This window comes from Anser anser, assembly GCF_964211835.1.
Source record: "Anser anser genome assembly, chromosome: 2".
NCBI lineage: Eukaryota > Metazoa > Chordata > Aves > Anseriformes > Anatidae > Anser > Anser anser.
Window position 1 is genome coordinate 119,242,034 of NC_139721.1, and position 15,462 is coordinate 119,257,495.

The 15,462-nt window shown below is 44.2% G+C and overlaps 1 protein-coding gene across 3 annotated transcripts in view; it reads left to right on the plus strand.

Annotated features, from left to right (window-relative positions):
- OSBPL10 (oxysterol binding protein like 10) overlaps nucleotides 1-15,462 on the plus strand; it is a 122,009-nt gene that overhangs the window by 19,093 nt on the left and 87,454 nt on the right. The window contains exon 1 of one of the 3 annotated variants that reach the window (XM_083827299.1): nucleotides 12,679-12,698. The exons of the other annotated variants lie outside the window; for them this stretch is intronic. Within the exon in view, the coding sequence (XP_083683425.1) occupies nucleotides 12,694-12,698 (5 nt within the window). The 5' untranslated portion in view covers nucleotides 12,679-12,693. Of the gene's footprint in view, nucleotides 1-12,678; nucleotides 12,699-15,462 lie in introns of those variants that run through there. 3 annotated transcript variants of the gene reach the window in all.

A 15,462-nucleotide genomic window follows, 5' to 3' on the forward strand; every position in this document is an offset into this window, starting at 1 on the left:
CCGCGCGTCGCGTTGGAATCTTCTGTGGGGTCGTCGGGCCAGGCGCACAACTCCAACGATGGGCCCGCGGCACAGCGGGCAGGTGTTTCTTTCTGCAGCCCAGGCCTGGATGCAATCCAGGCAGAAGGAGTGCCTGCAGGGGTCCACGCAAGCTGCGTTGGACAGCTGGTCCAAGCAGATGGGGCAGGTCTCGTCCTCGGGGGCCTCCTCTGGCTGCTCCTGCTGCTGTGGCCGGCTCATGGTGCCTGCCGCCGCCGCGACGTGGAGCTGGTCGTCCTCTGGGGGAGGCTGCCTTGGTGGCAGGCGCTTAGCAGCCGCCTGGGGTCTTCAGCACCTCCCTTGCCTTGCGGGTCGCCGGCAGGACGTCAACGCCTCACGTGTCACCAGCGTGCCACCAGGAGGACTACTGCAGATAGAACCAGGAAGAAAATATTCCAGCAGCAAATAGACATTAGCTTTCTAGGTTCAACCAAGTTGTCTAGAGTACTGTAGCTGTCAACATTCCGTGTATGGATTGCAAACATTGCTATTAGAATGGCAAATATGCTTATCATCGGTTATACTTGGCAAGACTGCGCTTAGGACAGATGAGGTACATAGATGTCTATAGATTTGAGACCCTTACCGAAGGCCCTCGATGGCTCGCGTGCAACAAGAATGGCTTCGCGTGTGCCTCTTGCAACACCTCCGCCTCTCTCTCTCCTTCCAGCCGTGGGACCTCGAGCTCTCGACCACCACCAGCCGGACTGGCCGCAGGCGCGCCGCTCAGGGCACTTATAGCCAGCCACCTTTTGTGAGGTCATAGGGTGACATCAGAAGGGTCTCGGGGTGTCCCTGATGGCAGCACTGACTTGACGGGAGTCTCAGGTATTTGAAGTGACACTTTTTTCTTGATACCTTAGGGCCCACTCCTTGGCCCACTCCTGGGTTCGGTCTCTTCCGAGATGGCTTTTCTTAATTAGCCTGATACCGCTCTCCATGCTTGGCTCCTGTCAGCGTGGAGCAGCCATCTCACGTCAGCATTGTCTCACAACGGTCAGGTGACCTCTGTCAGTGCTGCCATCAGGGACACCCGGAGACCCTTCTGATGTCACCCTATGACCTCACAAAAGGTGGCTGGCTATAAGTGCCCTGAGCGGCGCGCCTGCGGCCAGTCCGGCTGGTGGTGGTCGAGAGCTCGAGGTCCCACGGCTGGAAGGAGAGAGAGAGGCGGAGGTGTTGCAAGAGGCACACGCGAAGCCATTCTTGTTGCACGCGAGCCATCGAGGGCCTTCGGTAAGGGTCTCAAATCTATAGACATCTATGTACCTCATCTGTCCTAAGCGCAGTCTTGCCAAGTATAACCGATGATAAGCATATTTGCCATTCTAATAGCAATGTTTGCAATCCATACACGGAATGTTGACAGCTACAGTACTCTAGACAACTTGGTTGAACCTAGAAAGCTAATGTCTATTTGCTGCTGGAATATTTTCTTCCTGGTTCTATCTGCAGTAGTCCTCCTGGTGGCACGCTGGTGACACGTGAGGCGTTGACGTCCTGCCGGCGACCCGCAAGGCAAGGGAGGTGCTGAAGACCCCAGGCGGCTGCTAAGCGCCTGCCACCAAGGCAGCCTCCCCCAGAGGACGACCAGCTCCACGTCGCGGCGGCGGCAGGCACCATGAGCCGGCCACAGCAGCAGGAGCAGCCAGAGGAGGCCCCCGAGGACGAGACCTGCCCCATCTGCTTGGACCAGCTGTCCAACGCAGCTTGCGTGGACCCCTGCAGGCACTCCTTCTGCCTGGATTGCATCCAGGCCTGGGCTGCAGAAAGAAACACCTGCCCGCTGTGCCGCGGGCCCATCGTTGGAGTTGTGCGCCTGGCCCGACGACCCCACAGAAGATTCCAACGCGACGCGCGGCTGGAGCGGCGGCAGCAGCAGCAGCAGCAGCAGCGGCAGAGGAGCCCCTCAGGCTACCGCTCCCGCAGCGCCTCGCCCAGGCGCAGGGAGCGCAGCCCCTTTGAAGCGCGAGAGCTTGTGCGCAGCCGCTCCTGGCGCTTGGGGCAGGACAGGCACAGACTGCCACTGCCCATGTGGTACGACAACCCGGAGGACACAGACTGGCTACGTCGGGTCGAGCAGGAGGAGCCGGGGTCTGGCGACCACGCGGGCCGGCAGGCCAGGCCCCGCAACTGAGCAGGCGGCCGCGCCTCACCTGGGGACGGGCTGGGGGCGGCAGCCACAATTACCCCAGGAATAAATTACAACTTTTCCACCCTGCAAAGCCTCTGCCTTCACTTATTCCTGCATCGGTCAGCGGGTGGGGCTGATCGCAGCCCTGTCCCGCTGCCCATGCCACAGATTGGTTTGGGGATGTCTGCTCCTGATGGGGAGCGGCTGCGGGTTGCGGGTCCCCAAGTGAGACTTGGGGGTGAGAAGTCATTTGGGGGATGAGAAGTCGTCATGGGAATGGGAAAGTGTTGGGGATGGGAGCAGCCACAAAGTTTTCTATTGCTCAGTTGTTGTATCGGCCTCGCGTGATAAGAAGATTCAGCTGTATGCATAAAATCCAGGCTGAAGAAGGAACATGGTGCCCAAAGTAGAACTTAAAACAATTAAGCTAGCTGAGTTTATAAAAGATCAAAAGTGCTGAAGCAGTTAAACAATGACTGAGCATGTGCAAAATGGAACGAAGTACAAGATGAAAAAAACTATGAGCCCTTATCAGAAAGCCCCCAAAGTGCGACCACCAGAGGTTACTGCGCCTGCGACAGTAGGAGGGGCAATATGATAATTAGGTCTGAGAAACCATTAGCATAAATCCTGCCCTTTCTTGCAAACTGCATGAATACGGATATCACCATACCATGAATAAGTACTCCTTGTCTTGCTTAGGTGTACGTGTTGGGTGGAATTATCCCCCACATACCCAGCGCTGTTAATAAAGAATACCTGCTTTCTAATTCTCCCAAAGGAGTCTTGGAAAGTTGCATTGCTTTTTGCGTTCCACCATTGATGAGGACACAACAAGAAACCGAGGAACAACTTATCACCTGGGAAGGTGGAAATTGGCCAGAGACAGTGGGAACGTGACTGAGAAACCTAGGGTTGTTTAGAGAAAATCAGGAGCATCGGCACCTCTTGGCTGTCTCAGGAGGACGATAGAAATGAGCAGCGCCTCATTGGTTACGTGAAGTGGTGGCATCCTACGCCATCTTCTGTGTCAGTGGTGTAAAAGGGGCCTGTGTTTTACCCAGAAGGAAGCTCAGAGAAGGGTTGGGGATGGAAGGGACCTCTGGAGGTCATCTGCTCCAACCCCCCTGCTGAAGCAGGGCCACGTAGAGCCGTATGGCCGCTGGGCACCGCTGACAAGAGCCTGTGGTGGTTTTACTCGGGTGGGCGGCCAAGCTCCACCACAACCGCTCTCTCACTCTCCCTCCTCAAAGAGGAATGGGGAGAAAATATGATGAAAAGGGTTGAGATAAGGACAAGGAGATCGCACAGTAATTATCGTGACGGGCAAAACAGACTGAGCATAGGGAGACAGTAAGATTTATTGCTTATTACTAACGAGCTAGAGAAGTGAGAAACAAAGGAAAGAAACCAAAAGCACCTTCCCCCCCACCCCGAGTGGCACAGGGGAATGGGGGTTATGGTCAGTCTACAGTGCTTCTTCTCCGCCGCTCCTACTCGGTCGCTCTCGTCCCCTGTGCTGTGGGGTCCCTCCCACGGGATGCAGTCCTTGCTGAACTGATCCGGCGTGGGCTGCCCACAGGCAGCAGCTCTTCAAGAACTGCTCCAGATATGGGTCCGTACCACGGGGTCCATCCGTCAGGAGCAAACTGCTCCAACCTGGCTCCCCCATGGGCAGCAGCTCCCCCCAGACCCCCTGCTCCTGCGGGGTCTCCTCTCCACGGGCTACAGGTCCGGCCCGGAATCTGCTCCAGCAGGGGTCCTCCACAGGCCGCAGCCTCCGTCAGCGCAGGTCCACCTGCTCCGCCGTGGTCTCCTCCACGGGCTGCAGCGTGGAACCCTGCTCCACCGTGGCACTCCATGGGCTGCAGGGGGACAGCCTGCTTCACCATGGTCCTCACCACAGGCCGCAGGGGACTTCTGCTCCGGCACCTGGAGCACCTCTCCCCCTCCTTCTTCACTGACCTTGGCGCCTGCAAGGCTGTTCCTCACTCCTCTCACTCTCCCAGCTGCTGTGTGGCGCAGCGTTTTTTTTTTCTCTGTCTTAAATCTGCTCTCACTGAGGCGCAAAAGAACATCGGTTATTGGCTCAGCTCTGGTCGGCAGTGGGGCCCTTACGAAACATGGGGCAGCTTCTAGATCCTTCTCACAGAAGCCACCCCTATGGCCCCCTGCTACCAAAACCTTGCCACGTAAACCCACTACACCGGGCTGTGTTATTGTAACACGGTACAGTCAGTATCTTTCTCTCAATAGGTTCTTTTTCTTAAGAAGATGGCTTCAACAAAATATTGACAATATGTCAACTTGAAGTCTAGTCCATCTAAAAATAAACTAGGAATAGGCTTGGAAATACTTGAAATTTCTTCTGGTGTTTAAAAAATAAAGTATTGTCCAGATAAATTGCTTACACTTGGCAGACCTTAAGACAAAGTGTGCTGAAAAGAAGATCACAAGAAAAGCACAAGGAAAGACTGGAATACCAGAAACTTTTAATTCCTCATTTCTTTTCTTGGTTAAATAACTTGCCCTCAGGGCTGCTAGTTCCAAACCCCTCTGGCCTCCCCAGTCTTACGTTTTGATAGTAAAAATGTAATGATGCAGGGAAAATAGCACGTTACTGCTATTCTTACCTTTCTTTTTTAGTTAAGGTACTAAGTGAGACTTGGAGCCATAAGGAGCTAAGGGACCAGCCACTTTTTGGAAGCAAAGCTCTAAGATGTGAACCCGTTGTGGCAGGCAGCTGGTGGCTTTGGCAGCCTCCTTCAGCTGCCCCATCCTTCCTGTGGGCGAAGGGCTCAAATCGCAAGTTTCGTTCTGTGGCTTTCTGGTAATTGGCTGCTTTTCCAGCCTTTATGGCCTCACATGTGCCGTGGCATTGGCAGGTACTGCCTGCCTTCTGGCTTGCTCCAGGATGTTTAGCGGTGGCAGCCTCTGGCTGCTGGAGGCAACTGCTACCTGCGCCCTGGCTCTGGTGTGCTTGCTGCTAGGTGGCCTGGGCTTACCTGTGCCTGGGAGCTCAGACAGGTGTCAGTTGTTGAGCTAAACTGAAGTAATTTACAGCTCACAGGCCCAGCAGTGAAGGAATAGGGTGCAGGTTTGGCATAGCTTACTTAATTCAGTGTGATGGTTTGAATCTTATCAGCCAAAGACATCCTGAAATGCAGACTGTATCTTTGTAATGCTTTGGTCTGACAGCTGGCAGATTGTTGAAACCTAGAGCCGAGTGTTCCCCTTAGCACGCCGTGCTCCTGTCAGTGTAGGAGGTCTGTTGGCACTGTCACCACTATGCATCCCCTTCTGTAGAGGGTTCAGATGGCTGCCACAGTTGGTGGGGGCTCAGGTGGGCGCTTCTTGGGCACAGAGTTTCTGCTGGGAGTTCCTGTGGTGAGGGATGAGCCACAGGAAATATTAAGACCTTCTAAGCAAACTCTAGCAGCTTACAGCTGTTTGCCTGATGGTTTAGGTTCTGATCTTTTCTCTATGCTAGCTTTTAAATGGAAGAATTAAAGCCTTGAGAAAAAGGGCTGAACAGATGCCAAGTACAGCCTTGCTCTTTCTTGCGTTGAATGAACAGGTTGGCAGCTGAATATGAAGATCTTGAGTAGGACTGGATAAATGGTATGAATCCACCTACCCTCCTTCCTGTGGTCAAAGGATCTCTCCCAGGTCTTTCCTCTTTATCTGATCTTGCATTTGATATGATGATGAGTGTAGGGGAGTAGGAGCTCTAGCAGATGAACTGAAGAGAAGAAGACATCTGCAAGTGAAGAGATCAGCTATGAAAATGTTGCATTTTCTAAAAATTAGAAATGGTTCAGAGATGAGGCTAATGACGTGAAGCCTTTTTGGATTTTGTTCCCCTTCAGCTTAAAAATTGATTTTTCACGAGTGACATTTGAACAGATTGAAGGCAAGGGATGTGGAATAGGTATCTCAACCAAGGGAGTTGGAAAGCTTAATGGAACTGTCAGTAGTAATAGAGAAAGCAGCTGGTACAGGAAAAATACAGTGCAGTTTCTCACAGATTGCTTATTTGAGATGGTGTCAGGACGTCGAGAACAGATGTCTGTGAGACTGAAAATACCTACTCTACTCATATGTTGAGTTTTGATTTCCATTACATTTCCTCAACTGGATTTAATTATTGGAGTACTGAATTGCACACTTTTAAAAAGGAAACTACGAGAATTATGAAACTCAGTTCTGGAATCTGAAAACTATTGGAGCTCTGTTTTTGCAGTTTATTTATGACAATCTCCACTTGTTCTGTTGTGTTTACATTTAGGAGATGGTATTTTTCTCCCTTTTCTGCACGTTTGCTACCAACGGATTCAGAGGTTCAGTTAGGCTGTGCATTGTTTACATTGCTCAAGGAAAAAAAGAACACCTTGTCTTTCTCTTCCAGGAAAAGAAGTTCTGTTTCTTGAAATCCCTGCTCCTGACTTTCTTCCTGATATTTGTTTTCTGCATTGTTCCCTGCTACGTCACAGTTTCATGGACTGCGTAGTAGGCAAGCTTGCTATTGCCATTCTAACAACAAGCATGGGTTACTAGAGGAGTCTAGGAATCCCTTAAGATTATTTGCTAGGCTGTTATTAAGGACTTTTTCTCCAGGTGTATTTAGTTGTTTGTTTTTTTTGATGGCATTTTATCATGCAGTCTGCTTGTCTCTGCTCAGAATGAAGTGAAAAGCAGAGAGGGAGCCATGTCCAGTGCTGCAGTGCAGGGACTGGTGGGAGCACGAAGTGTGGTGGGGGAGGTTGTAAGGTACCAAAGAGCACTGCAGAACAGGAATGACCTTCAAATATCAAATTGCTGTTAGGAAAACAGGACTTGCAGTTTGTGTCCTCTAAATTAAGGAGTAGTACTTCTTTACAGTGGTTTCTTGTGAGAAATAGTAAGTGTGCAACATAATGATTTTTAGAAGTGGCTGTCAAATGCATCTCTTTTTATAGTTTCAGTTTTCAACTGGGACATGTGTTCCATTAGGGAATTTTCCCTTTCTTTTCTTTGCTTAAGTATTTCTGATTATAATATGGCTGTTTCAGATACGATGAGTTATTTTGTTGAGTAGAGGGGGAATAATAGTATATGTTCTGAAGCTCCCAAATGGTGTCTTTTCTGATTGAGGTGCAGACAAGGGAAACTAACAGCTAAGGAGCAACATCTGCCAAGGGTGTTTGCAAATAGTTGATAACATTTGGGAAGAAGCTAGAAGAAAACTACAAAGAAGCGGTTCAATTGAGAAGTACTTACCACAGCATTAATTTTTGTCATAATTAGGGATGAAATAAAAAGCTGAAAGGAAGAGTTTTTTGAACAGCGCTTGAAGGAAAGAAAATAAATCCTAAGTCATTATGTAGAGCTTAGTGTAGTAGAGTAGTTTTGCTTGCTCTGGATTTTTAAAGTTGAAGATTTCTGGTAATTGAAGGAAAACCAACTGCTTATAACCACTAGCTGGGGAAGTGGTTAAGCGATAGTGACTTGATTTTCCTTCTTCCAAATCTCCCTGTACTGTTTCTGTATTATAACTATGGAGGTTTTGAAGATGTTCAGAATGTAGCCTAAGTGTTCCAGCACTAAAAACAAGACTTGGGCTTCTAGCTGGTGCAGCTAGCATACTTCAAGTGGACTGGAAATCTCCGGAGTTAAAGTTGCTTCCCATCACATGGAGGAAAAAAAAAGAACAACCCTGCTCTTTTGGTATAATATCTAATACTGGTTTTACCAAGAAGTGCATAAACCTGACCTGAGGAAATGTATTAAAAACTGAAGTTGTAGTAGAAGCAGACTCTAGGTGATCATTTGTCTCTCATTAGGTTAATTTATTGTTCCATGGTGTGATCTTCTACAGGCAGGTAATTCAGCTCGATACCATTGATAAGCCATGGAGTTATCAGCATGTTTAAAAGAAATTGGATTTGCTGTTATATTTTCATTATTGACAATACAGCTTTGAAATGTCTTCCCATTTTTTTTTCTTCAACGACTTTTAAGAAAAGCACTTTTATGTTGCCAGGAGAAGAGTTACAAAATAATAAGTGATGAATGTGAAAAGATTAAAAAAAAAATTGTCTATAGGCTCCAAAGGAATTCAACAATAGATATGCAGAATACAAAGATGACAAAGGTGGTGTTAAAATTTGGTGTTTCTCATGTTTTCATTCCTCCTCCACCCCTTGCTGCACTCCACTGTTGCAGCTGCTGTAAAGTTTCTATTGTCTCCAACAATCAAAATTTGTAGAGTTAGGAGTTTCACTCCGAAACCCAAATGGTTTGCCAGAATCCATGCATTGACTAAGGCATATACAAGGAGGTAGAACTTGAAGTGCTTGTTTAAGCATTTAATTCTCTCAAGCACCCCAATCCTTTCAAAAGCTGAAAAAAAAAAGCAACTTTTTTTTTTTTTAAGAAAAACAAATGAACACAAAACAAAAATACAAAAATACAAAAAGACAGGGCAGGAATGGGAGAGTTGGAGCTTGACAAGTCAAATGGAACCACTCTGACCCAGCAATTCTCTTAGTAGGCTTTGGCTATTTGCTTCTGGAGCGTATATTGCCAACACTTAAGGTAATGAGGGTATCTGATATAAGGAGCAGGTTCTTGTCTCCCATTTCCACAAGTTACAAGATGAGGTTCTTAAATACTGTAATTCCTGTGACTGCTTGTAGTCAGCAACCAAGTGCCAGGTGTTGGGTATCTTGCTTTCTACATGATTTCTTTTGAAAGTGAGAGTGCATGCTGCTGGGTGCTCAGGGGAAAAAGGAAGCGTGTGGCTTTTTTTTAATCAAATTAAGGTTAATGGAAAACAGATCTTTGATCTTTACCATAGTTTTGGTGAAACAAATGCAAGTTTACCTGGCAAGTTATAAGCCATGTTATTCTCTAGCTAACAACTCTTATTATTGTTTAGTGTCTCATGGAATGTGCTGCTGCTGTTGGCCAGTGATGGGAGCAAAGAAATTTAGATGACAGACTGGTAGCTGTGACATAACCCTGAATAGAGGAAGGCTTCTTCAGAGGAATTAGGTTTTTAAGGTGCTAAGCAGCAATTCTTCCTTGAGGAGGAAGTGTGGGAAACTACCAGGATTTTTCACTTACGCTTTCTAAGTTCAGCTCACTTCACTTTGCCCAATTATGTTAATGTAACAATCATCTGAGATTTTGGGAGTGGATTGTTGTTTATTTTTGCTGTATTGTTGTGGTGTGTGGTGTAAATGTGCAAGATGTATTTTTGTTTAAAAAGAAGTAATCCAGAGCTTAGAGGACTAACATTGGATGTTTAACACTTTTCATTTAATTTACTGGTCCTAAAGGAATTGTATGTGTTAAGAAAAACTGGAGCTACCTTTTTTCTTCCCTTCAGTAAGGCAGTTTTGGAATGGAGTTTTCACATAGAATATGAACAATGACAAAAGGATGTCAGTGCTGGCTTCTTAAGTCTTCATGCATAGAAATGCATCAAATGTAAATTAGATGAAGTGTAATTTTTAGAAGTGTTTTGGCTTCCAGTAGAATGTCATGTTCTTTGCGGTCTCATGCAAGTTAACTTGCACAGACTGAGATATCTCTGACTTTTCTCCAAATAACGGCATTGGAAAAGCAGATTGGTACGAAATGCACTGTCATCCACCGTCAGTCCATCGATCTTAGTTTCACTGAGCTCAGGGCTGAGGAACAGCTGGTTCGCTGCTGCGTGGTGGTGATGATCTCCGGCAATGAAGTGGAAGGGAGCAAACAATGGGAAGCCATAACACCTTCTCCTGCCACAGCATGCATTAGTGGCACTTGTGATTTGGAGCCTGCAGCTATTCAGTGACAGAGGTGACTTTTAGTATTGTTAAGTGGTGCCTGTTGGAAATCTATCGAAATTTGGAATGCAAGATGGAATACCTTTATGGAGTCCTTTAGCTTCCTGTCTACCTTTTGACTATTTCCCTGCTTGCTGTACATGACTAAATTTTTGTATTTATTTATTTGTTGTCTTATGGTGATGTGTCTGGCGCACTACTCTTTCAGAAAAAATGGAGAAAGATGGAACTAAGTCTTCAGGCTGATGTGTCAGGAAGATAAATAGCATCCTAGGTGTCTCTCATACATCATAAATAAACTAAGAGGATGCTTTTTCTACTTGCTGGTCACCTTTAAGCTTAGCAGGAGTGACATAAGCAGATCTTTACACAGCATGCCTGAGGGTGTTGAACATACAGAATACACAAGATTTGCATTTTCACTTGTAGGTTTACTTTTTCTGTATATTTAGGTTTTTAGATTAGCAGATGGTAAAACAGATTTTGAGAAGATAGTATAAGATATAAATGAATGAGGGAAAAACAGTACTGTGTTTATTCCTGTAATTGAAGAATAAACCCCCAAACTTCAGACCATACACCATCACTTATGATTCTTAGTAGTGTTGGAAATGGGATAGACCAAATGAGAAAAACAGAACAACCAGAATTGTTTTGTGTAGTTCTACCCATGCTGATAATTACAGCAAAACAGTATGTCATTAAAACAGCCCCCAGATTATATGGTTTCATGAGGTTTTTTGAACTGAATTAAGAGCATGTTGCCAACAAAAGGGAGCAACTTTCTTAGATACTCCTCCCTGCACTCTTCCTCTTACCTTGCCATGATTCTGAAGTCCTGTTGATCTCATGGTAATGGGATTCAGCTCACTAAATTGGCAGAAAATGAACTTGGCTGAAAAAAGATGAAAATATCTTAAACTAAATATATATTACATGTTGATATCTTTCATGTAAGGTACTCTAGCTTCAAACATAAGAGTTAAAATATTTGCTGTCACCAATAACTGGTTGCTTAGTCTGTTGAAGCTGCAGAGATATCAGGAGAAAGTCTAGTGATCTGTGTAGCTTAAAAGAATGATATCAACATACTGTCAAAATGTGGTCTGATGCTTTTTTTCCTCTGTCAGACACCTAATGAGCATTGGAAGGAGTAACCAACCAGCACTCATCTTTAAGGATGTGTTCAAGATATTGATGAACTAGTTTTGGTAAGAACCAGGAAAAAAAACAAGACAACTATCTTCGCTAACCTAATAATTAGCGTATAGTACATATAGTCCAGTGAAGGAGAATGTTTTGCTGTGGTTGGAAGTCAAAGTAATAGTGTTTTTCTTCTTGACTGTAGAGTTGATACGATTCTTCAGATTTCTGTTTACTTAGTTTTAGGTAAAATCTACTGAGCACCTTTTGGCACATCCTGTGGCTAAACTGTTCTACTTGTCCATTCCTTCATTTCTTGCCTTCCTCTCCTCCATAAATTACCCCTTACTTGTTGACAGCACAGTGGTCGTGATAAAACTGAGGTTCTAGCTCCACGAATCATGGCATGAGAGACTGCTTTTATTTACGGTAATTTCTTTCTATTGAAAACTTCTAGGTTAGTGTCAACTTTTAATTTGTTAAGAGTTTTTATGAATCCCATCTAACATTTTGTATTTTGTGTTTAAAAATGAGGGAAGAACTAAGTAAGAGTTAAGACAATTCTGTTTAGATATTTTTTCCATAATTCCTATATACAAAATAGTGCAGATTTTACAGCATACAATCTATAATTCAGTTGCATGATTTAAGATACCTTTTCTGTGACTTCAGAGTTTTTACGCTCTCTTAAAGCGACCTTGATTTCCAGCAAGCTGCAAAAATGGGTTGGAAAGACCTCCACTGACCAATTTTCTTGCATTGGTATTTACTCCACATTCTTTATATACAGGTCAATTTACCACTGTGCTGGCCCTGCTTTAAGTGGCAGGCTGTCACTGCTGTCCACGGGAGCATATTCACATGGGAGGAGCCGACCCGTTACAGTTCACCTGCACAGAGAATCTCCCTGGCTTTTAACTCCGAGACCTTGGAACCCAAATGACTTCTGGGCTGAGACAACAGATGCCTTTTCTTTGTGTAATTGGCTCAAGCTATGATTGAACGGTATTCCTAAGTTCCGTTCTCTTGCTGTTAAATGGAGCAAAAAGCAGCACTTAAAGTAGCAGAACTACTCTACAGCTGCTCTAATTGAAGCCTGAATCTTCTTGTTATTTGAACTACTTCTATTTGCAGTCCATTTTGTGGTCTTGATTACCTGAATAATTTCCCCAAATTTCCACCTGGAGGTGTTTGGGCTATCAATTGTCTCAGCCAACAATTGTCTTTTCCTCAGCTTCAGTGTTTGTGCCATTGTTTGGGGTCGCTCTCTGTGCCTTAGTTATTTGATTTGTTAATATTTCAGGCCCTAAGAGTATCTTATCTCCAGGTGAAATCCTAACTAATATCAGGTCTGGAATAAAAACTCAGGGTCACAGTGGTTGTCTTTTAGCTGGGTGCTTTTCTGTGTAAAACCTGTAATCCTTGGCCACAAGTTGCTTGGGAGGTACAGGCTAGAGAAACACAAACGAACATTACCTCTGAAAATATGGGTTCAATTCATCACTGGTATGCCATAATTCTGACGTGATATGATAAGAAGATAGATATGGAACTTTTAGGATGGGGTGAGTGGAAAGTATTGTGCAGTAGGTGCCTGTGATGAAGACTTTCTGCTTCGTTCCTTCGTACCTTTTCTGTCCTAGGAATCTGTCCTAGTATCTGTCTCTCAGTGTAGTTCAGGTGACAGGCTTTAGTTGCTAAGGTTGAAGAAGGAGAGGGGTGTGTGGGTATTTCAAGTTGATGGATGGTATTTTTTGTTCAGTAGCCTTTTTCTGCTGTGCATATGTTTGGCATTGCTGAAATTTAGTAGCTACAAATAGCAGAGAATTTGGATTATGGATGATAGTGAGTATTTTGAGATAAAATTGTGATTTAGACCTGATTGTCAGACACATATTTAGTGAGATGTGGTTTTCTCTAAACTTTGCTGCATAGTAGACTAGATGGTCTTAGGGTTGTTTTCCAACCTGCATGTTTCTGTGGTTGTGCTGACACAAACCCAACAATTCCGGACCCCCTTGGTGTGTGTGTTGTGGGGACAAGACAGATGAATTTCCTACTCTGCCACTATGTACAGGAGAACCAGGCTGTCAGACGGATATCTTTGATTTATGGATGTTATAACAGCAAGCACTAAAAAGATCATGCAGTGTATTTCTTTACATCCTCTTGGGATGACTAGGTAAAACCTAAACAATGTAAAACCCGCTTTAGCTGGATTTTGGGAAAACAGAGAAAACGGAAAGCTTGATTTCTGATGGCTACCAATACTGTGTAAAGGCTTGGAGCAGGGAAGCAGTTGTCTGTTCGGGCACCTAAAGCAGGCTGTAATTGTATGTAATTTTACTTTCTCAAAGAAGCACAGTATTGCTCTTGGATGAGGTGGAAATGTGGGACTGGGAGAGACTAAGCCAGGCAGTTTCCTCAATTTTGTTGCCCAGACCACTATCCTGTGGACATGGGCTCTGTGAGAACCAAATTATCAGCAGAGTCTTGTGCTGTACGGACAGACCCCTGCCTTCCCCTCAGATAGGAAGTGGAATTTGTAACTGGTTCTCTCTTGTACAGGGTTCTTCCTGCGTGTTTTAGAGTTGCACAGAAGTTTATCTTTTTAAAGCTTAACTTCCTTTCCTTCCAGTCAGGTTAATCAGAGTGACATGGAGGTACTCTCTTCTTGTTTTACTTTGTCATAGCTGTTTTCCTTATAAATGAAAATATACTTTCCTAACTGCAAACTCTATTTTTAATCTGCGATCAGAATCGAACTGGATAATAATATTGTAATTAAGATTGTCCTGGCCCATTTATTCCCCCAATTATGTCACTGTTAGTCTTTTCTCTCTGATCTGTGATACAGAATTGGAACCTGCTTAATTATTAAATAGTAGTAAATTTAGAACAAATAAAAAAGGAAGGTAGGAAGGGTTGCTAAATGTCACAAAATAGCACGGGGCAGCCGGCCAGTTCACTGGGGAGTGAGCTCTAAGTGCTGTTTATGGTACCAGCCTCAGCTGTATACCTTTTGTTTGTCTGCTTGCCACTAAATCGCTGTCCCTCAATGTGACAGAGTTGTGCAGAAGCATAGATTCATACAATTAATGCACTTTTCCACAAATCCATATGAATTCTGAATCTGATTAGTGAAAATAGATGCATGATTTTTAAGCCTATTATTTTCCCTAAAATGCAACCCCTAAGCAACTCCATTTGAAATTCACAAACTAGTATTAATATATTTATACCTACTGTTATCTCTTTTTACTTAAATAAAATTTGGGCATCGTACTTGCCCACACGTTTGCTGACAGTGTAGAATTTCAGACTGCTGAACTGGGGGAGGTAATTGGCAGGGGAACCCAAAGCTGACGAACTGATGAGCTCCCTAGTAGCAACTGTAGTTTCTGCAGATGGCAAGTGACATTTTGGTTCATAAAGTGGGCTTACTTGGACGTTTAGAAATTGACTAGGACTTGACAAAGCAATAAAGATTTATTTATGACAAAACAACCTGTCCATCTATCAGCTGTGGATAATACTTCCTCTATTTCTCATCTTCATTTTAGATGTAAAACACTTCTGAAAGTATATAGCAAATTGCAGTTCAGCTTGATTAGTATGCAATTATAATAATGCAGAGAAATTACTTCTAAAAATCCAGTTTTATTCAAATGTTCAAAATATTCAGATGTTCAAAGTCAGTAAACTTTTTAATGAATACTGCAATTTTTACATTTTATGTTAGAAAACTATAAATTGAATAACCTCATTGAATAAAGGATGCTAAACAGTTACTGAAATGTGAGATCTCCCAAACACCAGGCTTTGAATGATAACTTCAGAGGTAATTTTTAATGGTAAATTCCTTGATTGTGAAAAGTGTATGCCAGACGTTAAATTCATTGGCATGAATAATTCCATTAATCTTAGGTCTTAAAAGAGGGGAAAAAAAGAGTAAAGTAGTTGCATAAATGTCTCCAAGATGGCCTAACAAGGTACAGCTTCCTAAAAATGAAATATTTCTATGACATCTCTTTCAGTCACTGGAACCATAAACTTTGCTTTTCTTTGACGCAGTCATTTACTTTCTATCGTATAATTCTTATCAACCGTTTTTTTTTTAATGCTAGAGAAGGTGATGTTGCATGTCAGGGTTTTAAATCAGAGTAAAGACTTTGTGCTGTATCAAGTCAAGGTATTTTATCTGAACAATTTGCAAAATTAAAAGTAGATTGTAAAGTCTGTATTGTGAGACTTCAGGAGAAGGTGTGTCTGGGGAAGAGCTAAAGTAGAGCTTAGAGAGAAAAGTTCGTTCCTCTGTCCATCAGTGAG